The sequence below is a fragment of the Neolamprologus multifasciatus genome, chromosome 18 (assembly GCF_963576455.1).
Source record: "Neolamprologus multifasciatus chromosome 18, fNeoMul1.2, whole genome shotgun sequence".
In the NCBI taxonomy this organism is placed as follows: domain Eukaryota; kingdom Metazoa; phylum Chordata; class Actinopteri; order Cichliformes; family Cichlidae; genus Neolamprologus; species Neolamprologus multifasciatus.
The window spans coordinates 29,490,395-29,515,119 of record NC_140456.1 but is presented as its reverse complement, the minus strand read 5'-3'; the positions used below and the strand labels follow the sequence as shown (position 1 = coordinate 29,515,119).

General features: G+C 40.4%; 2 protein-coding genes across 2 annotated transcripts; one reads left to right on the top strand and one right to left on the bottom strand.

Moving 5' to 3' along the window:
• Positions 1 to 15: 15 nt before the first annotated feature.
• abhd4 (abhydrolase domain containing 4, N-acyl phospholipase B) lies at positions 16 to 5,586 on the top strand. The gene is made up of 8 exons (XM_085141234.1): positions 16 to 233; positions 1,164 to 1,249; positions 1,362 to 1,466; positions 1,591 to 1,879; positions 3,176 to 3,357; positions 3,443 to 3,554; positions 4,709 to 4,895; positions 5,016 to 5,586. The coding sequence occupies exons 1-8, from the start codon at positions 184 to 186 to the stop codon at positions 5,103 to 5,105; spliced, it is 1,101 nt and encodes a 366-aa protein (XP_084997360.1). The 5' UTR covers positions 16 to 183; the 3' UTR covers positions 5,106 to 5,586.
• Positions 5,587 to 8,101: 2,515 nt separating this feature from the next.
• tgm1l1 (transglutaminase 1 like 1) lies at positions 8,102 to 23,552 on the bottom strand. Its single transcript, XM_085141233.1, is given in 15 exon segments — positions 8,102 to 9,069; positions 9,164 to 9,300; positions 9,419 to 9,579; positions 10,405 to 10,689; positions 10,775 to 10,928; positions 11,113 to 11,305; positions 11,886 to 12,024; positions 12,625 to 12,802; positions 12,898 to 13,005; positions 13,262 to 13,380; positions 16,922 to 17,173; positions 19,767 to 19,958; positions 20,040 to 20,073; positions 20,075 to 20,333; positions 23,306 to 23,552. Coding segments are annotated over 14 exon segments (2,355 nt in total). The 5' UTR covers position 20,333; positions 23,306 to 23,552; the 3' UTR covers positions 8,102 to 8,924.
• Positions 23,553 to 24,725: the final 1,173 nt, after the last annotated feature.

Below are 24,725 nucleotides of genomic sequence, written 5' to 3'. Positions count from 1 at the left end.
CGTACAGTTCGAGCATCATTTCGAGAAACGATCTTTGTGTTTGATCAGCTGACGTAGGAATGTACTTGTTACAAAACATTAGAAATTAGCATACATCAGCTGAGTGTAACTTGAAAGCAGAGGAGACAGAGCGTGTTATCAAACGTGATCAGACTGAATGTAGTCACCGGAATATGCCCACCAATGGATAACCCTGCGACCATCGCACCTGTGCAGAACGATTGTGAAACAGAGTAAGTAACTTAGCTTAATGCAGCCCAATACAACCATTCACAAAACGCAGCTAGTCGCCTTTAATCATATGGTACTTAAATCTCGGAAGACTGTCTGTATTCAGACGCGTTTTGGGCTCTGGGCGGGATGAACTGTAAGACTGTGCTGTGTCATTGTTTGTGAATCGGTCTCTAGCTTCTTTAATGTAAAATGTAGATGTTGCCATGGTCTTTGGCACGTTCTGTGTGAAATTACTCTTGGAAACATAAAGGCAAATACTAGTACGGCAGAAAGTTATTTAACAGTTAGCTTTAAGTAACAAAGACATACAAAGTTATAGTAAAATGATGGTAAGTGTAGTCTACTGTTGACTTGTGAAGGTAGGTCTAATAAGGTAATCATAAGGTAGGTAGCACTCTATTGGAGTGTCACCTGCACTCTTGGCTAACAGGTGCGTTCTACTTGTTATTGGCTGACAACAAAAAAAGGAGGAACCGGGGTGAGTGTGACTTATCAAAATGACTCAGCAAAGCTAAACTGCCTTGCTGATTGGTGAATAGGTGAAAAGCTCCTGGGATGTACCTGATGTAATGATGACAGAAGCAGAAACGCGATCCTGTCCTTTTGGTACCTCAGTGTAGAAAAAAAACCCTATTATTCTAAAAACGAATGCTAATGAGAATGGAGGTAAGCAGGATTTACCCCACCACCATCAGTCCTACAAGTCTGACTTTGATTAACAGCATGATGAAACGTGACTCTCGGCTCTGGCTCTGTACCACACAAGTGTCAAGTGCATTATCTATGCAACATTATTTGTATTTCAAATAATGATAACATTGATTTTACTTGCTTGGTTTTGCATCGGAGGAATTTGTATTGTGTTTCTACTCCACTATCTAATATCCCTTCATTCTTCAAATGTCTTTCTCTCATTCTGTCCTCATCAGGACAAGTTCAGCTTGGAGCTGGTGGCCTTCCTGGCGCCCTACCTCCATGTCCCTTTTGAAGACAACTGAATCTAAGATTCTTGCCTGTAAGGATATGTTGATATTAGCTGGGTGATTACATAACAGGAAATGATATATAACTTTTTTTCTTTAAGGCTTTAACCCTAATGATTATTCCTCCTTGTCTGGTAACATCAGGTATTCAGAATGATCTATGGGCCAGATTTGTGACCCTACAAAACCAGTACCGGATATGGACTCTGACCATCACCAACAAAGCGGTTCGCAAACCTGTAGAACAAGGTAGAGATCTCAGCTCCCCTTTTTGTATTCTTTGTTTGATTATAAGCAGACATAGCAGTAAAGTATGAATTGTCATAACAATGGCGTAATACATCATTCTTTCCTGTTCCTGTATTGCCTGTAGTGCCTAAGACTCCACTGGTGATGGTTCATGGCTTTGGAGGAGGGGTGGGTCTGTGGATCAGGAACCTAGACGCCCTGAGCCGGTCAAGGCCCGTCTACGCGTTTGACCTCCTTGGTTTTGGCAGGAGTTCCAGGCCTCCCTTCCCTTCAGATGCTGCCAAGGCAGAGGAGCAGTTTGTGGACTCCATTGAACAGTGGAGGCAGTCTGTAGGCCTGGAGAACATGATTCTGCTGGGACACAGCCTGGGGGGTTACCTGGCGACCTCCTATGCCATTCAGTATCCATCTAGGTAAGAAAGCTGATGAAATACGCAGTCCATCATCTGTGGTCGGAATTACCTGTGGCTTACATTAGTCACTAGTATTTGAATTACGTGCGTCACATGTGTCATGTTGAATATTAACCAGGCGTGGCCATAGCAACATAATAAACCTGTTATGTTATTAAAGGCTGGCTGTAGCTTAATGGTACTGTATAGATATGAACAGTATACAAATCATCTTATATTACTGTCCTCAAGAAAGCAACAATTTCCAAAGTATAATCTGACTGTCCACTTTATTAGGTACACCTCTTCAGCTTCTTGTTAATAGAACTCTAATGAGCCAATCACATGGCAGCAAATCACCGCATTCAGGTATCGAGACGTGGTCAAGATAATGCGCGGAACCTCAAAATGGCAAAGAAAGATGATTTAAGTGACTTTGAATGTGTCATGGTTGGTCCAAATGGGCAGCAGTAAATTTTTTAGATAAAGCTACTTCTGGGAATTTTTTTCCTCTGGGGTTAACAGAGAATGGTCCAAAAAAGAGAGAATATCCAGCAAGCGGCACTTCTCTGGGAGAAAATGCCTCGTTGATGCCAGAGGTCAGAGGAGAACGGCCAGACTGCTTTGAGTTGTTGCAAGGTCACAGTAACTAAATAAACAGTTGTTACAAATTATCCAGAAGAGCATCTTCACACAGGCTCACCAAAATTGGACAGGATAAAAGACGGGAAAATTGTTTGTTGAGATTCGGTGTTAGGGTCAGAATCTGACATAAACAACATGAAAGCTTGGGGTCGTTCTCCTTTGTGTCAGAAGTTCAGGCTGCTGCTGGTGTTCTAATGATGTTGGGGATATTTTCTGGGCAGGCTTTGGGCGTTTAGTGTCAATTAAGCAACCATCCAACACTCTGTCGACCATGTCCATCAATTTATAGTCACAGTGTGTCCTCTTTGTGATGAATGCCTCCACCTGGATAACCCACCATGTCAGACATCAATAAAAATGACATTTATTTTTTTAGCAAATTAAACTTAAATCTGCACTGACTAATATTTGTTGTGCTAACAGCGGGTCACGTTACTGTCTATAATGTGAAAATTATCACCAACCTCATCAGCTTCCCTTTGTTTTTACAGCCTGTTATTGTGTTAAAGCTTGAAACTGTACTGTGTTGCTTCAGTCTCAGCCATCAGTTATTTCTACTGTAATGTTTCATTTTTACCAACTTGTGACTTTTTTCTATAAATGAGCTGCCGACTCATACTAATACATCGTGCTGTATGTTATCGTGATTATATTCTGCTTTCTTTTTCACAGAGTATCACACCTTATTCTGGTAGATCCCTGGGGTTTTCCAGAGCGACCCAAGGTCCAGAACCAGCAGGGCCAGGGGACAGATGTGGTGAAGAGGCCGTCCCCTCCCCGCTGGGTGAAGGCTATCCTAGCAGTCGTTACCCTCTTCAACCCACTTGCTGTGATTAGAGCAGCGGGACCGTTGGGTAAGAAGTGCGAACATCCTTCTGCTGCTGCGCTGTGGCACGCGTAATGTTGCGACCTCCTTCTCACAACGTGTTCTGCATCCAGGTCCGGGCTTGGTGAACAGATTCCGTCCTGATTTCAAAAGGAAGTTTGAAGATCTGTTTGATGACGACACCATGACCCAGTACATCTACCACTGTAACGCACAAACACCAAGGTATGTGAAGAACCCCCCCCCCCCCCCCCCCCCCTTCCATATTAAAAATGTGATTCTGTTCAGTTCAGTTCTTTTTTTATTTCAAACATATACGTTCACCAATGTTTCATAAAATCATTCCATGCAGTTGTTTGAAAAGGAGTAGGCAGAAGTATATACTTATTTAGCCCGACCCCCTCAGGTTTATATCCTCATCATCTAAATTTGAACAACAAAAACGTATACAACGCCTTCAACTTAGAACATAACATCACAAAAAAAATATTTTCTCATGTTCAACTAAACTATATTTAGATTTGCTAATTTGCAGAAGAAAATAAACATCAGTTTGACTGCTGTCTTGGGTTAATTGCATTTTCTTCATTCTTATACTTATTTAAAATTTCTTTTTTGAGTTTTATTTTAAACTGGTTTATATCACTACTGACCTTTATTTCTTCTTCTAACTCATTCCAGAATTTAATTCCCGCTATTGAAATAGACATCCTTTTCAATGTTGTTCTTACTCTTTGTAATTTTAAATTCCACTTCCCTCTAAAATTATACCTCCCTTCTCTTTCTAAGAACCATTTACTTATTTCGATTGGGAGCATCCCTTTCCTTGCCTTATATATTATTTGCACTGTTTTAAACTTCACCAGATCCTGGAATTTTATAGCTTGCGTCCTAATAAAGAGTGTGTTTGTGTGAGCCCTATAACCCTCCTGATTTATTAGTCTAATGGCCCTTTTCTGCATTATGATTATAGTCTGAATATTACTTTTATATGTATTTCTCCAAACCTCTACACAATAACTCATGTATTTAGTGCCTTGAGGCGACTTCTGTTGTGATTTGGCGCTATATAAATAAAATTGAATTGAATTGAATTGAATGTATGGTAATAGCAAAGCACAATATAACATATACAATGTTTTCCTATCCAGAAATTGTTTTACTTTCCCCAAGACAGCAATGCCCCGTGCTAACTTTCCCCTCACATAAGTGATGTGTGATTTCCAACAGGCCTTATGATCAATGATCACACCAAGAAATTTTATGGCATTAACCCTTTCTAGATATATATTATCAACACAAATTTCAATGTTAATGTTTTTCTTATAGTTCTGATTAGAGAGAAGTGATAACCTTCTCTTTCTCTTCCTCCATCCAAGTGGAGAGGTGGGTTTCAGGGCCATGACGGAGTCCTTGGGATGGGCTAAGAGGCCGATGCTGGATCGGGTTCATCAGCTGCCCGCCTCCATGCCCGTCACTCTGCTGTATGGAGCACAGTCCTGGGTGGACAGCTCATCTGGATACAAAATGGCTCAGATTAGGAACCACTCCAACACCAGAGTGCTGGTAAGTAGAGACACAAAGACAAGCATACGAGTCTAATTCAGCTTAATGTCATGTTGATATAATTAAACTCAACTTTGCTGTACATTCCTGCTGACTGCTCCTATCTGCTCCTCTGTGCAGCTGATAAATGAAGCCTCCCACCACGTGTACGCAGATCAACCAGGGGAGTTCAACAGAGTTGTTGAAAATATTTGTAAATCTGTGAACTGACATGTTTTTGGACTGAACTTGTTAAGAAAAAGTATGGCGATGGTCTTAGCACTGGCACTTTTGCATGTGAAGTATGCTGGGTGGGTCTGCATATTGAAATGCCATGATTTTGATTGTAGTTTCTTTATTGTAACAAGTTGTTGTTATTATTATTCCAGTAAAACTCTTATATTTGTTAGAAAGGGTTTTTAGTGTTATTTACATTTATTTTTGACATTTTCATGAAGAGCATTAACCGAACTGCCAGTGCCGAAATATACTGGGTTGTCATATTCCTTTAACACTCAGTGGAACACGCACACAGCTATGGATGCACTGAGTTTATTTATATTTATATATTGGCTCATCAGCCACATGATTCCCGGTTCACACTTCAATATGTGCCTGACAATTTTTCTTTAATCCCTGCTCTTAATGTCTTCCTCATGTATCAATCAGCTGTATTTTGTAAAATGAAACCAGTAAAAGCTTATTTAAACTACCCACGAGTGATGCACTTTATTGCCCCACCAGCAGGGGGCAGTGACAGCTGGCATATTTTTTAGGTTTTATACTCAGTGGGTTTTGCCCATCAGCGGCACGACTGTATAGCGCAGGGGTCGGCAACCTGCGGCTATACAGTCCTTATACTGCGGCTCCGCGTGGTTTGGGAAATAAATTAGTATTTAGCTGAAGTGTATTTTATTTATGTTAGTTCTTTTTAACTTGTAGTTCTAAATTGGAAGATTATTGTGATATTGAAATATAAAAATAAAATTATATTCTATTATTTTTTTATCGCTCAAAATAAGAGTCACACTCACGGAAGCCGATATACCCGCCGAAACGCCGTGCATTTATCGAGACTTTCAACTCCAGGTAGGCCAATTATGGATCTTCGGATCCACATTATGTCAGCAGCTATTCTCCACCGTGAACTATGTTAAAGACAAACACCGCTCACGCCTGACAGATGACAGCTTACAGTCCTGCGTAAACTGACTTCGTACAGCCCCGATTAGCAGACGCTGTGCGCAGAGGTTCAGGAGCAGAACCTCTGCGCACCCCATTGTAAACATATCACGGCAGACCGACGATGTTTGCATGAACACGCTTTTCAGCATCTCTTTAGTGAACACTTTTCACACACGGTTGCTGTACGCATACAGCCGGCTGTAGCTTTTCACCTCACAGCCCGACATACACGACCAACAACACAACAGCACAGATAGCGCAGACGTAAAGGCGGCGAGGCGTGATTGCGGGTGTGGCTCAGGTGCGTCCGCCTCCCCTGCAGCGGCGCTGCAGACCACGCCCCGCCGCACGCATTAACCTGGTAAAATACATATTTAGGCAGAATTTTGCAAATATCTATTTTTAATTTTTCAGCAGCATAGTCCTTTTTTACCAATTATTTTTTAAAAGTCAGGTCAAGGCTCCAACAGCCCAAAGGCGATATAAGGGTGGTGGCTGACAACAGTTTTTGTTTGCTACATGGATCATTTTAGTTCAGGTTGGTGTCTTTCCTTTTGTTATATTTCTTTAAGAGTTCAAAATGTGTTGATTACATAAATAAAATGTAATTTTCTCTGTAGCACTTCATGGATTTCATAAACAACACACCTTAGTTGTTCACACAAAGCATAAAGGTAAAAAACAATATATACAGTGTTATCTTCATTTTAGATGTCAAAAAGTATTTGCGGCTCCCAGTGTTTTCTTTTGCGTGGAAACCGAGTCCAAATGGCTCTTTGGGTGTAAAAGGTTGCAGACCCCTGGTATAGCGGTTAGCATTGTTCCCTCACGGCAGGGGTGTACCCACCACCTACCCAGTGAATGCTGGGATAGGCTACACCCTATCCACCCCTGTCTGCGACTCCAAATGGACAAATTGATGAATGGATATGAATTATAAATATCAAATGAGAAAGTCACTTAAAAATATATATTTACCAATTGTTAGAACAGCCGTTTAAAACTGTAAAACTTACAAGTATATAGATTTAAATTAACCTGTAAAGTAAATGTAGCATAAAAATAAATGCAACTGAAGAAAAGAGTATATTTGTGATAAATCAGAAGTTGATTAAGTAAAAATACAGTTTTATATATATATTTCTGCACAGTGTTTGAAGGTGGTAATAAGTTAAGAAAAAATGTAACATCAAAAGTATAACAAATTATAAATCATAACACAAAACTTGATTAACAGCTATAAAAGGTAACTTTTTTTTTACATTTACTTTTCTTACTTTACTTTTAAAAATCTTAAACTTTTAATTTTATGTGATAAGTAATAAAAATTGTGCCTGAATGCAGAACTATAAAACATAAAATTAAAAAAATAACATTGTATTAATGTGAAAGGTAATATTACATCATCAAATTTGTGATAAAGTAAACGGTAAAACTGTTATTACATCTCTTTTTGGCATACTATAATTACCGGGACATTATACGCTACATTTAACATTCAGATGAATTTTAAAACCCGAGTTTTTAAAATGAGTCAAATTCCACTTCAAACTGTCCGACAAGCCCACCGTCACAATGCTTGATGAACTGGAATTCAGGAAATACGTGAGTTCATAGCACCGCAAGGAATATAATCTGACATCTTTCTCTGATGGCTTCAACGACAGCGATTACTTCCTTTATGAACTCGTAGATTTTCTAATGCCTTGAATGTGAAAGAGAGCTACAAATTAGAGCTGTTAAACGAGTCGAGTGACATAAAGGGCGCAATATTTCTCTGTGCAAAATGTTAAAAATATGAGCCACTGCCTTAGCACAGTCAGCTTTAAGTACCTGGGAATACATTACTCATCCTGATTGGTGAAACACAGTAAAGGTGTGTCACCCACCGTAATTTGTAAGGCTGAAATTAGTCACTCTCTCTTTTTTTTGCACCATAAAACATTGTTCAATTACAAAAGTGGAAAGTTTCCTGTTTCCTCTGTGAGGCTTACGTCACCTTTAACCAGCACTGGCTTGTTTAATAAAGAGCTGCAACATCATTTCAGTGTGACTTTTATTAAAGACAGCACAGATGATACAAAAACCAAAACATTCCAGGTAGATAAATAGTTTAATGGTATTAAAATAGTTTCCTTCACATTAAACTTTGAGTGCTGAAGTAAAAGAGACAAGGAGAAGTTGAACTAAGGCTACTGTGGTCTCGTTTCGGATATGCAGACATTTGAGGGGTTTGGGTTTTTAATAAAGGCGGACTTTTCATTTCATTTGACAGTTGAAATAAGTGGTAATCCGTGTCCTTGCAGACGACATCATTTTCTGTTTTCTGAATTGGTACGTTTAAACGTTACATTTGCTAAAGTCAGCATTTTTCCCTTTCCAAGCACGTCACAGTTCCCTCCCTTCATATAAGCCATGTGAGGTTCATTTTGTCAGACAACGGTTTTCACATTATGACTAGCAACATATATAGTATTTACATTAGCGCAATGTTGCCTGACTTTCTGCACCTTCACAGGTTTTGTTCAGTGTCTTCAAATGGACTTGTTTTAGAAGTCTAAAGATACAAACCCTTGTTAGTCAAAAAGCACTTTGTCACACGTCTATTACAATTTTCCCACAGCAAGACACAAGTGTGAATTTCTGTTATTTAAAATGTAAAAATAGTAGTAATACTGATAATGCTACAGTAAATCATCTATTAATAGTTTTATGAATATCAAAAATTAAACATTTTCTGCAGTAAAAAACAAACAGTATAGCTCAAGATACGGGAACCTAGCACACTTAATATGATGAGGCATTGTCAGTTGATATTTTATAAGAAATAAGTGTTGTGCGAGAAGCTGATCATTGTGGTGCCCTTCATTGTTCAAGAACAACAATGTCAGCCACTCCATGCACTTGTGAGAGCTGTTCACAGTCGAGGGACGCCACGAGCTTCCTGGGTCCAGGTTGGGAGGGGATGAAGTGCTCTGTCAGCGTCACCTTGGAGTGGGCGCCGACGTCACTGAGAGGGGCAAGATGAAATGAAACGTTAGTCTCGATACAAAAATGTTAGTGGAAGAGAAAGGGAGGCAAAAAAGAGAAAGACTTGTTCTTACCCCACGACCACCTCATGGCCCTCCTGAAGGCCCAGGCCCTCCACTCTGAACACCACTCCCTTCAGTGTAGATGGCAGGGGGTTGGTGAAAGTAATCTTGGCAGCCATCTCTTTACCGACAACGGCGTCTCCAATAGGCTGCCAGAAAAAGAGTTAAATTAGTCAAGAGGGATACCTTTAATAGAAATAAATGTTATGCATTTGTGTTAAAATAATGCTCACTGTATGAATAAGGGGGGAAAAAATGAAATCTTACTGTGATGGTGATGTCAGGTGTGCGAAGCCTGAAAGTTGTCTGGTTAGCTAGCACTTGCTTCGTTTCAGTGACTCTTCCACACAGGGTTAGCATGAAGGCTGCTTGATCCACCAGCTGGCTCTGGTATTGTTGGTAGGGCAGGACCCAGTCAATGGTTTTCTCTATGTGATGAGAAAAAAAGCAAATTTTGTTGTTGTTGTTTTCAATTTAAATGAATGCTTAGACATTTTGGAACAGCAGCTAGCTGCTAGTTAGCTTGGCTCAAGTAACTTCCCACAGGACGAGCTAGCCTAGCCTAAGCACAATGTGAAGGTTTCAGAAAATAAGTTTGATTTTCCGCTTCAGTTTTCAGTTTGATTAAAAATGATCCTGTCCCCAATTTTCTTCATGACTGTGCATTTCCAAAACTCTTGTTACCTTATCTTTTTTCACATCTAAACAAAGAGCTGCAGTTATGAGTAATAAAATGACTTTTGATATTTGATTTAGTATCACACAGTTTTATCTTCTTAGCCTTTATTTACTTTAACACTTTTTAGATTAAAATACTTGTTTAACAAACTAATTTAATTAAACATGACTTAAAATGTTAGTATTTCGTATCTTCTACCTTTCATTTATGAATAAAGTTTTCCAGACCTTTAGTAGCTTGTTTTTTTTTGTGATGCGAGAGCAGCAAGAGCTAAAAGATGGAAGTTTTGTCCTATTATTTTAAAGCCTTGAGTTTAGCGTTTTAGGTTCCACCCTTGGGTTTGTTTTAAACCAGTCTTGATAAGCAAGGGAAAATCCAAACAAAAGGTAGCAATTGTTAATTACAGAGGTGGGGCTCTCCTAATCGCGCCAAAACTTATCATCTTTTTTACTCTAACTGGGCCTAGATGTTGCTAATTTCACATCAAATTGTACTGAAGAGGTTTTGACAATAACGACTAAGACCAAAACCCTACATAGATAGTGCAGCTTCATAATTGAGCTCGAAATCCAACCTTCATTAGGCGAAAGCTCCACAGGCATCTGTTCCTTCTTGATGGTGCCCTTCAGCACTCCAGTGTAGTACATGACAGCCACCTGGCTGTGGATTGTTGCCTGGCGGGGCTGTGAGCTTAGATTCTTCACCAGAATTTTCAACTGGGCATCAGCACCCACCCTGGGTCCCTCGCCATCCACCTTTACCTCCACTGACACATCTTCTGCCACTGGTGTGGAATAGACATCTGGCTTGCTGCCATAGCGACTTGCAGTCTCTACTGCAATGCGTTCTTCTTCTGAATCTAGTAGAGGGAGGAGAATGTAAGTGCACCTCATCAGTCTAAGGTAGACTTACAATTAGACAAGTAAAAAAATAGCTGCCAGTACCTTCTTCATGTTTGTACAAGGATGTGATATCTGCCCGCTTATCAGAGCCCACCGCTTTGGTGCTGATGCAGTGGCCGACAGCTTTCTTTTCACTGTAGATCTGTTTAAATGTGCCGTCCAGGTTTCTCTGCCAGTAAATTTTGTCACTGTTGACCTGCCAGAAAAATACCAATAAACACAATAAGCTCAAACAGAACAGGTTACCCTTTTTACATCTGATTACGTGATTCATCTTTTGCTGACGGTTCAAGCTGCAAAGACCACTTCTGAAATTCTTACATATCTATATCTAGTACATGCAAAACAACAAAGAGTTCAGTTCAAGAACACGCACTCACCTCAGCAAAGACAAACGGCGTGTCATGTTTAAGGTAGACATGGCCAGAGCGGATTGCATTCACAGAAGCAGGGCCACAGCGGAAGGTGCCCTGGCTAGTTTCCTGGGGAGTGGCGTCTACGGCCTGCCAGCCTCCATTACCTGGAGGTAAGTCTGGTCTGGCCATCCAGCAGTCATTCCATACGTGGAAATTCCTACAGTTAGACAGAGTTTAGGTATTTTGAATTTAAATAAATTAAACTGTTCCTTTTAGGTTAATATAATAATACAATTAGCATGTAGTTAGCTTAGCTTAGCATAAAGCAGTTAGCTTGTTTATGCCACAATTTTGCACTTTAATTTTTTGTATAAAATGCAAAGTGTTCATTAGAGACTTTTGGTGGCATTTGTAGATATATCTTACTGACTTTGAACATAGCTGGCAATTTTTGTAGAAGTGAAACACATCTTAACAATTTAATAGGAACTAAGGATATGGGTTTAGTTTTTGTTACATTAGCTACATTCACAACATGTGCCCTATTCCACAGTTATAGTGAACGGGTGTTCAGGCAGTTATAGGGATATGGAAAATGCAGACAGAATGTCTAAGGGCTCTTGTAGGATACCAGTAATACAGCATAAAAGAACACATAGATACAAAAAAAAGCCTATGCACTTTTAAAAGAAATTTCAACTTGGGGATTTTCAAGAATGTTTTAGAACATTTCTTTAGCATAGGTTTAGATGATTTTCATGGCAGGATGCCATTCCACGTAAAGCTCTATATCTTACCAAACAGAGTCTCTATTGAGGTAGTCAATTGGCTCCAAATTCTCATTAAGGTATACATCTGTAGTGAGGGATACGTCGGTATCATGTGCTGACTGGAAGTTGGTCACACTGCGGGAAGGAATGCCAAGGCAGCGCAGCACTAAAACCAAAGACACAGATATAAATAGATCAATTAAAATTTATTTCTGCAATGCCATTTGATACTTGAGTTAGATTTTCAGATGGTAATACTTTAGGCAGCAAGGAATTTCATTATTCTGGTTGAATGAAAGCAACACATGTGGCTCTATCTGTGACAAATATAGATGGTATGTCAAGAATGCCAATGCAAGGTATTTGGAGTGCAGAAAAGCTATGACTTGCTATCAGGGGCAATATTATGTGCTAGGGTCAGCTAGATATCATGCAAGCTTCCCTGGATGCACACACAGTGACTATGAAGTGCTCTATGACAGAGTTACTGTGAGAGCTAATGCAAAGACACAGACTGACAAAAAGCCATGATTATAATAAATTTGTGGATTTGTAATTAAATTGACATCCACATCAAGACCCACTCTTCGGTATTCTTTGCAGCTTTTTTACACACACAAGCCGAACATACAGTACAATCCATTTGCATGCCTCCTAAGGCTTGCAACTGCCTACTAAAGTTTAAGGTTTCACCACAGACACACTCTTAACTTTCACTCAGCCATCCAGCACCCTTGCTTTTTAATGTTTTTTTCCTCATAATCACCTGTTGTAGTGATCCCAGAGAAGACCCAGCACTGTCCATATGACACAGGCGTTCCATTGGTCGAGTGGTATTTCTTCAGGATCTCCACGCTGCTGCTCCACGCCGTAGGTGAGACTCCATCACAGTAATTACCTGACCAGTTTCCAACTAGAACACCGTAGTCATCCTGAGCATTTATCTAAAAAGGACACAGTGACACGGTCATTGCATTTCCTGTATTTTTTTTCCTACTTTTTCTAGAAAAAAACATCTTTCTTTTGTATATTAGCTCACCATGGCAGATATGACCCTGACCACGTTGACCGGATCCCCTCGACCAGATGGCGGAATTTCACTCTTCTCCATGATAAACAGACATGCTTCCAGGATTCCCTCATGAAACTACAATGAAGAAAAAAATTCACTATGAAACCAAAGTTTGGAGAATTGTCCTGTGAACACTGAATACTGTAAAGAAAAATGAAAACATTTTGTTTTTAAACAGAAATTACCAGTGACTGAAAAAAAATGAAAATATAGGTACTGGGAAAAGTTTAAAATAATTCCATCTTCAGCAGGAACAAACAGGGTAAGTGCCACACGGTCATAATCGTGTAATGATAGCTTAGAAACCAAGCTTGCTCTTCGTAGCTTGTACCTGTCCGAAATTCCATGTGCGAGCACCGATTTGTTTCTCCGTTCCGTAGTAAATCCTCCCAGTGTCATTCAGCACATACTCCTTCCTCTCCTCCTCGTTATCCAGGAACACGCTGTCCTCTAGAAACACAGGAATTTGCTCTTATTTAGCTTCATGTCACTGAAAATGTAATCTTCCAAGAACAGGCTTTCAATAATACATGCACAGTTAAGTACATTTATGTGGTTATCCCTGACGTTCAGTCTAATTAAACCAGGGAATACAAGGAAACCCTTTTTTAAGTAGATGTTTTAAATTTCTTTTAATGAATGGAAACATTCGAGCTTCCCCCCCGTTTGTGAAAATGGCCTAAAATCCCTGCTTTATTCACCTCCTTTGTGACGGAACAACTCAAGAATGTGGTTTTTTTTTATTTATCATGTGAAAAAAGTTCCCAAGGCCAGGAAATGGTTAAGAAACACAATGACTGCATAGATCTTGCAGTGAGGCCCACGCTCACTTATGGGAAAAAGTCTGGTTTTGGTGACCTCAGCACTCCAGACTTGGGCGTGCGCCCCTCACCCGAGTCTATGTGTTTCTTTTTCCATCCCTTTTTATCTGTTACTGTCACCACCTTGAAAATGCCCATGGGTGGGGACGAGGAACGGGACAAAGAGAAAGAAAGGAAAAGCAGTAAAAGTAACAGACTGTTTGAGATGGACATAAGAAAATGCAAGTGGAAGGAAGAGGTTTAACAAAGTACGGGGGGCATAGGAGAGGAAGAGGGGAAGTTATGCTTGGGTGGGAAAAGAAGAGGAGGAGGAGGAGAGAGAGAGTGAAGCATAACATATTGTCTCGAGATTTTAAGGGATGAAGCTGATAGTATCTGGCAGCTGTGATAATTGTGGTTTTCATATCTTGCTAAAAAAAATTCCTGGAATGTGTGAAGAAATAGATTCACAGAGGAGGATGTTAGGGAGGAGGTCCAAGAACAAGACTGAAGGTCAGGTCAGCAGATAGCAAGAAAGGTACAAAACAGGGAGGGAGAGGCATAAAAACGGGAAGGAAATACACACGGAGGCAGTAAAAGCAAGGGAGAGGACAGGTTGTCACCAGCTGTAAGGATTTCTGCGAGCTCGCCCCATGGCGCTTCATACAGTAATTGTAGGATTTTGACTTTTATGAGTGTGAGGGAGAGATTGGTCTAGGGAAGAGGAGATTGAAAGAGGGAAAAGGAGATTGGGCATGCTGCCAAAAGCAGCAACCCCATAATGAAAGACACACAGGCGTTTTATCACAATCAGGTCCACTGTTTTTTCTTTTCTCTTTTATTTTGCTACTTTGCAAATGTGCTTTTTTCTGTCGAATATCAAAGAAAAAAATAGAATTTTGGGTCTAAGATAACAGTTCTGAGAATGTACAACAAGACACTGTACGGTTGAATTTCTTAGTGGAGCTTTGAATAGGGTTAAGATTAGCAGATGCAAGCAAGGGCCAGGCTTCACATAACTTATATCAAGGTAAAAAAGCTAAATTAGACATTTGGTCCCTCTTGCTGGCCACTGGCAAGAAGACGATAATAATTCAATTCAATTGTAGTTATATAGTGCTAAATTGGAACAAAAGTCACCTCAATGTGTTTTATATTGTAAGGTAAAGACCATACAATAATAATATATGAGCAAGCACTTTGGCAACAGTGGGAAGGAAAAACTCCCTTTTAACAGGAAGAAACCTCCTGCAGAACCGGGCACAGGGAGGGGCGGCTATCTGTCCTGATTGGTTTGGGGCGAGGGGAGGGAGGCATGACTCTGATTATGGGATTTCTAACTGAGAGTTTAATTTGGAAGACATAAAAACTCAGGAACCATGCTGCTTTCACCAGCCCAGAGAAGCTTTACCCACCATGCCTGACAAGTTAGCACAAGTGCTGACCCCTGTCTTTCTAAGAATCACACACTCGCAATGCTGTCTGAAGCTCAGCATGTCCATCATGCTGAGCTTCAGACAGCATTGTGAGCTTTCTGTAGAGGCATTTCTTTTTCCTTTTTTCTCTTTGAAAGAGGAAAAGCCCCTCTAGCTGTTGAACCCTTCAAAGAAAAATGTTTTCTGCAAGAGTGAAAGACTACATTGTAAGTTTAACCCTCTAGGAAACGGCATGTGCAACAAACATTGAAAAACTATGAAAGAAAGTTTTTTTAAAAAGTCAATAACAGACAATTTTTTATTTCAATGTCTTATTATACCAAGAATTCATATCAAACCAGTTCTACTGAAAAAAGCACAGTACACAAGATTGAATATCACCCGAATAAAGCTACATAAAGAGAATTTGAAATATGCACAAAAAATACTCCTCAAAAATAAATGGTAATGTATTATCCAAATTAGGAAATAACATAAAATCATTAGGTGACAGTTTCATCCCCTAAAACCATTACAACTATCTGCTGTTATATTTAGACTGAACCTCACTAGTCCAGATTATTTGATGCTGGTCAAAGTTATGACACAGATAACTGGTGTGGTAATCCTCCAGGTGGTGTGGTCCTTCATCGTTATTTGTCATCCATCCATCTGATCACCCATCCATCCATCCATCTGATCACCCATCCATCCATCCATCCATCTGATCACCCATCCATCCGTCCATCTGATCACCCATCCACCCACCCACCAATGTCACTGGGGCAGCAGTCTCAACAGACATGCCCAGACCTCCCTCTCTGCCTCTGCCAGCTCTTGTGGGAGGGGCTTTCCAAGCCAGTCGACACACTTAATGTCTCCAGTGTTTCCCAGGACACCAGGGACAGACGGCCAACTTCTGAAGCTTTATTAGTAACCGAAGCACCTAAAAGTGTTTTTCTTTTCTTTCAGCCATCTCCATTACTTATAGTCCACCCTGGCTTCATTTCCATTGTAGTCTGTGCTACGTGCAGCATTTTTTCAGCTTTTTCTGAATGTATTTTTCTCTGCTGTGCCTCCGTTCTGTAGAAATGTTCCCAATTCCCTTGTTTGTTTTCTTAAGTCATGGTGCTTTCAGCTCTTTGAACAACAGGCATTTAGGCATACACAATTAGCAATCATATCTGTATATCGAATGACCCCGCTAAAGGTCTCCCTCATCTTACACCCAAACTGTTTTGATCTCCAATGCAGGTGAAAGTCGTGCTCTCACTTGTGGCTAAACCAAATACGGCAGAAGTTTTGGTCCAAGCTGGGGGAGTTGCATAACAGACCACAGTCACAAAGACACACACAGTCACGCTGTTGCTATTCATGGGAATAGCAACAGCTATTCCCATGTCAGTCGTGGACTGACTTGGCTTTATCACCCAAGTGTAATATTATACCAGAGCTGCTCTAGGAGATTAAATGGCTATACAGGCATCCATTTTATCTGAGTATTCGCAGTTAGACAGATGGAATCTGCTGCTCCCAGATGCTGCTCCCAGAAAAATATTGACTTTTTCAGATACTCAATTCTACCTAAAGCCTAACATAAATCCAGATAGTAAGTAATTCATTTCTGGAATGTTATGTAAGGTCACACGTCTTCTCTTTTTTTATTTTTCCAATCATCTCTGAGTCGTCTTCTTTCCTTCCTCTCTTCCACATTCCCTGGCTTCAATCCACCCACACCCACCCCCGCTTTCCCTGTTCCCATTGGTGCCAGCTTACCTTCACACCAAGGGTTGAAGAGCATGACGATGTTCTTGCTGGAGGTGTAAGTAGTTGTGGCGTCGCCTTTGAGCGAAGAAGTTGTCACAGTGAGCTCGTAAAAGCCGATCACAGCTTTGGCTGGAGAGTTGATGGACAGCTTGATCTTATTGCCGTTCTGCTCTACAATTTTGGCCTCCCAGCGTTCGTCTTCCAGGTGCTTCACCAGCGGAATGATGACATGGGTCCCTTTGGATACCAAGGGCAGGGAACCTACACCAAACAGATACATAACCATATTATTCCCTTTTTTTTATTTTTTATTTGTATATTTCTACTCAAACTACTAATAGTCAAAGCACTTGTTTAATAATTGAAATCCTTCTAAATGTTGCAGAGTTATTAACTAAGGTTGAAATAGGACCAGGCTGTGCTCTTGAAGATGTTACAGCGAGTCAGAGTATCCAGGCTTAGTGTTGTGCTTGTTAACATGAACAGGTAAAAATGGAGGCTGAAGCCGGACTGTTCATCACTGATCTATCACATGCTGAAGTTCGGGCTGCTGTGCTGGGGTCAGCATTCACTCTTTATCATCACCCTAGGTTCTTGGCTAGCTTTGTGTTAGCATGCTATCTGTGCAGATGCTTGCAAAGAGCTGAAGTTGCATTATAGTATTACGTAGTTATTTACGTTCTGGACTCAGTATGCACTTTACCATCATGCTCCTGTGAGTTCATGCAATAAAGATAAAAGTAACGACCACAGCTCCACCATTTTCCTCCTCTTGACAAGAACTGAAATCAGCTCAATGTAGCATGTTTTTTCTTATTTTTTCTGTCTGGGTTGTGCAAATAACGAAATAGCTTTGTAATGCAAGTGACAATAAACTTGTAATTACTGGATTGTGTAAATGTAATACGATAGAGCAACATGTTACTTTGGAAAGCGTTACATTCAACACTGATTGCGATGACAAAGGATTTCAAAAATAGTTGTAAACAACTGCAACTATTTTGCTAAAATGCTGCCACCTTGTGGCAGAGGTTCTTTTCAAATACACTTTATGAAGAGTTATGAAGAGTTTTTACAAAATGTACATTTAAATTCATATTCATGGCATTCAATGTTTTAAAGACAGTCAGAGAATTTGTCTTTTAAATTTAAAACTTGAGTCAGGACACTGTTGTTTAGCTTTGCCTGTGAGCGGCCCTGTGGCAAATGTTCCACAAATTTAGTTCAATTTAAATTAAAATATAGTTAATCCAATTTTTCCCCCCACAAAATCTAATACTCGACTCGTTGCACAAGAGCAACAGATTCATATAGAAATAAGGGTATAAATGGGAGTATGTGTGTATTTGAGTGTACTGTGTGTGTATGAGTGCATGCACAAGGTTATGTGCATGCACTCATACACACAGAGTGCATGCACATAACCTTGTCAAGGATGTGGTAAACTATCTTTGCTTTATGTTTTTGAATGAAAATGTAACCTGCACAGCTCCAAAAAGTGTTTTCCTGTTTTCGTTTATTTGTAATTATAAGCTAACCTTGAAGATTCCGATCAAATAAGGCAGCAGCAACAACAGCAAAGAGACCTCCTTACAAAATCTGGTTGCAAAGCTTTTCACGTCTCAGTAATTTTATGTTATTTCCAGTGTATGGCAACCATTCCAAACTGTAAACCACATGTGTATAATAGTCTTTGGCCCAGCTATGTGTGGGTTCCAAGAGTAAACACTAGCGTGGGCCTGGAAAACCTCCAAAACTCCAGGATGTGCGCATCCCCACAGAAAGCGTGCACATTTGTGTGAGTGATTATTTAGCTTTAATGTTCCTTTAAACGTGTTTTTGTCATGGTCTAGCAAATCCATTAGTTAGATTAAAACCCTCTGGATGTTCTCCTCTGAGCTGCTTGCTTTGTGCAACCCTGCTGGACGACCATTCGTCCAAACAGAAATACGGAGTTTACCAAGAAACCATTGTTCTCCATTTGACCGCATCCAGGACACCCCTCCCTTCCTCTCTCACCTCTGAATACTTTTTTTTAGCATACTTTTTTTTAAAGCATGAAAATGATGAAAAACAGTGTCTCTTTTCTGCTCAAAACAACAGCTTTGAAAGCTTTACTGATAAAAATCACTGCTTTTGGAGCAACACTTCGAGCCTGTTCCCTGCCCACATTGACACTGATGGCAGCCAGTCTGCTGAATGTGGACAGCTCAGACACTTACATGCAGTTTGTTTCTTTTTTCCTCCCCTCTCCCCATGAAGCTATCACAGCAGAAGGAGCAAATCACTTCTGGGTGGTGATGTATTGCCAGAGTGTGTAGCGTGAGGTCTGTAAATACCACAGGGAGGTGTCCAGTGTCCCGTGGCCTGGAAACTGTTAAGACTGCGGGCTGCTGGGTGGAATCCAGAACTTGTTGTGCAGCCATGAGCTGCTGCTGAAATCAAACGTGCTAGCTATGCACAACAGTTGGACCGTATTTCCCATGATCTGAGCAGTCGCTGGTTTCTTTCTTGTGTTTGCAAATGCAGCTAATTTTGGTTAAAAGGCAATCCAACAATTTTAAACGCAAAAAAAACGTTTACAAATAGTTAGTGGCACTTTTCCTATGAAAAATCGAAAGCAGAGTTTTATTGGATGTCTTACCTTCCACTAACGTCAGCGTTAAATGTTATCTCCCACATGCAATGTTTCCCACATACACTTAATTACAATGTGCATCTGTTACTTTTAAAACTGTCTTTTAAATGGCTTAAAAAAAACTATTGATCATACTCATTGTTACAATTTTTAATTCATTTTTCTTCATATTTTGGTTTTAAAAAGATGGACACTGTCCAGCCACTGGCTTCATACCTGTTTTCAGCTCCAGGTACAGCTTGTCAGTGTCAGTACTGAAGGGCCTGTTGAGCTCAACCTCTATCTGGAAGGTCTGGCCTCTGCGAAGGATCAGCTCATCCCCGTGATACAGGTCAGTGTGATGCTCCTGTCTGTTCTGACCTGCCTTGGAACTCAATAGGTCCACCGAACACACTGACAGCTTCCCTTCTAACAGGAGAGGGTTGAATATCAGATTTGATGCCAAAAACAATGTCATGTTTTCACACAGTTTAAAATAAGTGTCGTTACCATCTGTTTCCTTTGCCTCTCCGTTCTCGGGCTTTCGGCTTCGGGGGATCTACGACGGCGGCAGGGGTTGGGAGTTTGGTGAATTCCACCTTATCTGTGACATCATATGAGGTGGTGTTTGGGTGCTTACAGCAGCACGGGCACATCTTTCTGAGCCACCATAGACAGCCCCCCTCCTCCTGCTTCTTGTCACCCTCATTCTGGATGGTCAGCTCCACCCTTGTGGGTGGGGCTGCTCCGGGGAATCGCCCAATCTCTGATGTAGTTCTTACTGTTAACCGCTCACCTGGCATTCTGGAAAACACATGAAAAAATGTTAACTGTAATTCTAAAGAGAAGAATTTTGGATACCGATTATATGCACTATTCTCTGGTCTTTTAATTCACTAAAATTCAATTTTCATTCAGTTTTTTTTTTTTTTATCGGCCAGTTCCCAACATATATATATAGTACAGTAAAGACCCCACAAAAATAGAAAGAAAGGAGATTAATTAAGTACACATACAGTTAATATTTTATATCAATTAACTGCTCACAAGTAATGAGAGGCCACAGGCAGTCCAATTTATTTCATATCTTTGTAATAAAAACAATGCGATGGACTAAATGAACAGTTTCCTTGTTTCTTATTTTCATTCATTACTACATTCCTGACATGGACTCTACTCGGCAGCAAGTCCTTGCCAAACAATTTCGGGGAATTTCGCCATTCGTCCTTCTTAGGTGCTCTGCGTGAGCAAACATAACTGCTACAAGCAGCTGGATTCAATCTGCTGCGCCTCAGCTGCTGGAGAGCAGTGTAGCCGCTGTGCTCGTGATGTCTTTTTGCGTGCACATTGACTGCAAGCGCAAGTGGACAGGGTCGTGCACCTTACGAGCATTTATCATACTGTCACATCCCCACCCTCATACACTGCACTAATAATCACAGTGGAATGAGATCGTTAGTCTCTTTGAGGATTGGCCTGACCTTCCTCGCTCGTTCTTGTGTTTACTAGAATGCAAATCTGAGGGAAGAGACGGTTTTCCCTCAATCCTTCTTTTGGTTTTACCATCTGCATCTTCTCTCTATCAAAACAAAATCACAAGCTGTGTGTGACATGCAACTTTGCAAATCTGAACGCTATTTTGTTTTTCAAAAACCAACCATCGGTGAAGTTTTGTTAGCACATGTAAACTGTAATGAGCTGCAGTGATGCACATTGTTGGGAGAAAACAGTGTTGTTAATGAAACGTTAATAGCAGACACGTGGTTTATAGAGCAATACAATTCAAATAGCCATGAACATATATGTATGTGCATGTGTGTGCTTGTTACCAGTTCTTACTGGTGAATGAACTGGTTCTTATATAGCTCTTTTCTACTCTACTTGAGCATGTGGCTTTCACCCATTCATTTATTAATTCATCAAAAGCACTTTATTTCTACGTCTGAGTGCTTTTTGATCTAACATTAGCATACACAGTCAGAAATGTGGTAGTTCAGTATGTTGCCCAAGGATACTTTAGCATACCGACCTGTGCAACCAGGGACTGAACCGCTAATCTTCCGGTTACTAGATGATCGGCTCTACCTTCTGATTCACAACCACCTAAACATGAGCCACCGTCAGCAGAACATGAGCATCTTGACTTCTAGGCAATGTTAATACTTTTGAACTTGAACATGAACTGTACTGTAGTTAACTAATAATATGCTCCTTAGCTTTGGGGGTAGCCCTAAGTTTCCCTATAAACAAGATACAAGGTAACATTTAGGGCTTACTTTGGAGATCATTTCTAGTTATAGTGAGTGAGCTGTGATTGGACAGTAGTTAATTTGGGGAGGAGTTACCACACATTTAATCATTTCTGTACATAACTTCAGCATACCAGTTTACAGGTACAGGTTTGACCGGTGAAATAAAAAAGCATTACAGGAATGTTTAGATGATAACGCAGACAGATGGGAGCTGCTGATCCAGTGTGGCTGAGCTGATTTTCAAGGGTAACTATTTGCATGTCACGACACAGGGTGGAAAGGGCAGAGGTCAAAGGGCAGACAACAGCTGAGGAAGAGGGAGGGGCACCTCAAAGCTTTTAAAATCAATGCATGCACACCATCTGTGTGACGGTCACGTTTTATATTTTTTTAACTCTGTGGCTTCCTGAGTTCATCTGAATCCTGACGGAAGATGATAAAGCTGTATGTTTTTCACACAGTGACCTCACCCAAAGCTCAAGTCGATACTGTTAGGCTCACTGAATCTAAAAAAAAGGAAGCGAGGCAGAAAAACAAACACCCTCCATATGAGCTGTTACAGGATCTTTTGAAACATAACTAAGTAAACAAGCAACTTACAAGCGTTTTTTGTCCTTTTTAAAATGAAGCCTTATCTTCCTCTTGCACCAAGATGGTCTAAAATTGGCCAATTAGAGACATCCACTGAACCCCCTAGAACCATGAAAAGTCATTTCACAAGCCTAATTTTTTGGCAGCCTTTCTCTTCCCTTGCTCACACTCTAATGCACAAACTTAAAATGATCTATACTGTAATACAGCCATCAGCCAAGCTTGAAATGAAGTATTCTTCATCTCGTCCTCCCTTTGCTACTCTCACTACCACTCATATCACTTTCTTCCATTGTACTTTGCTCTGTATCTCCGCAGTCCTGCACTTTTCTTCCAGTTTTTGTTGGCATGTCTGGTACGCCTACTAGGTCCTGATATGCCCCCCACAAATTTAACTTTATCTTGTCTACAGCAAAACCAGCTTCAACTGGCTTGTTTGTCCAGTGAGTTTGGTCCCATGTAAAACTGACTGATTATTAAACTGTCGCAACAAATCCCTGGAGTTCCAGTGTAATTGTTTTTTAAGTACATAGAGATATTGCTTAAATCCTATACACTACACATCGTCTAGGTAATTGAGAAAAGAAAGGGATGAGCTGCAGCAGCTGGCTGCCAACCAAAAAGGCTGAAGCCATGAAAATACCTGAACTAATTTACTGTGTTTGTTTGTTTTTAAATGAACGTAGAAAACGTTTAAACAACAAAAATGCACTACTACTTTCTACTGGACACAAATTAGATGAGGTGGCTAATTGTAATGATGAACATAGCATCAAATTCGAGCTTTCCTAACTTGTTTTTCCCCGTGGAGAAAGATCCAGTAAGAGTTTAACTGTACAACAAAACCAAGAAAGAATGCGCACAACTTTACGCCTGTGCCTGACTTCAACATCTGTCTTAAGAAAGCGAAATGCGAGTGGTTGAAAAGCTTACTTTCTCTGTATGGATTCTTCTTTGGATCAACGATGAGACCTGGATGTCGTCGTGAGTAGCTATCTCTCAGCCTGTGAGAACTTTTGGAAACTTTTCGTCTTAATGCGCTCCGTTCGTGGATCAGAATTTTAAGGGTGCCCTGGAATGTCCTGCGCGGTACTTAAAGCTGACACACACACACCCCTGTTTCACACCGCTTAGCACCACCGCCCCGCCCTGGTTTGAAGTTTCCCACTCCCAACAGAAGGTGCAGATGACGTTTGTGCGCGATGCGTCAGAGAGCATAGAGTGGGACAAGGCGGAGGACCCAAAGTTTCGTTGTGCAACACTTAGCAAAACTTTATCGATGGAGAAAGACAAGGGAAGGTGACAGACAGTGAAGAGGAGAGATAAGGACGGCATGCCTGAAGAACTATTTTTTGTGTTTGCTTTATACGGCGCATACAATAGGACCAAAAATAACAAAAATCTCATGGATGTTTTCAGTTATGAACTCAGGAAATCCGTCACATTCAAGAAAGGGCTGATTTAGCCAAACTTTCTCTTCTCCTTTTCTTGATTGCTTTACAGGAAAACCTCAAAGTCAAACCCATTCTGACCTCTGACCGCGCAAAGTTTGAACTTCCTAATAACCAAGGCATAAGTTAATCCCGGGATAATTGAACACCTATTCGAGGTTTTATGACTCATAGGCCAATGCAAGCAAGCAGAGTGAATAACTGAATTTGCATCAGCAGCTTTGTGGCTTGGCAGAATAGAATTGTGAAATCATACCAGATCGTGGTGATGATGACACAGACAGCCCGATAAATATCAAAAAACCTGCCCTCCTGTGTCAATCAGCATTAGATGGTTGCTTAATCAGCTACATCTAGAGGAGAGAAATGCTCTCACAGGCTACAGTAAGGCATTACAAATTACTTACTATTACTTAGAATTAGGGCTGCAATAAGCAAGCAAAATAGCCTTCTCTTTTTTTCTTTAGGTCACGAGCAGTTGTCCAAGCATTTCACTGCATATCGTACTGTGTATGACTGTGTATGTGACAAATAAAAATTTGAATTTGAATTTGAATTTGAATTTGAATTTATTTAAGGTGATGTTAAATGTAAATGTTGGTGTTATTATTATCAATATATCCTTAAACTTTTTTCCGGATGAAATTGCAGATGCATAAGTTTAACCTTTTAAAAATGTGGTGCATATGTTGATGTATACAGTTTGATATTCTTGTAGCTCAATCCACGTTTAGGCGATAAAGTATATCACTTTTTTTCATTTCACTGTGTTCTATAGCTACCATTTCACCTGACATGATGTGTACTGTATTTAAATTTAAAGCAGTAACAGACGTTAGAAGTTACTATAGCGATGCCGGGGGTTTTCCTAGGCATGACAATTAAGTCACTCGATTCCCCTC

Coding starts and splice junctions, on each gene's coding strand:
- abhd4 (XM_085141234.1), top strand. CDS start 184: ATGGATAACCCTGCGACCATCGCACCTGTGCAGAACGATTGTGAAACA. Junction 234..1,163: donor CAGAACGATTGTGAAACAGA/GTAAGTAACTTA, acceptor TGTCCTCATCAG/GACAAGTTCAGCTTGGAGCT. Junction 1,250..1,361: donor TGAATCTAAGATTCTTGCCT/GTAAGGATATGT, acceptor TGGTAACATCAG/GTATTCAGAATGATCTATGG.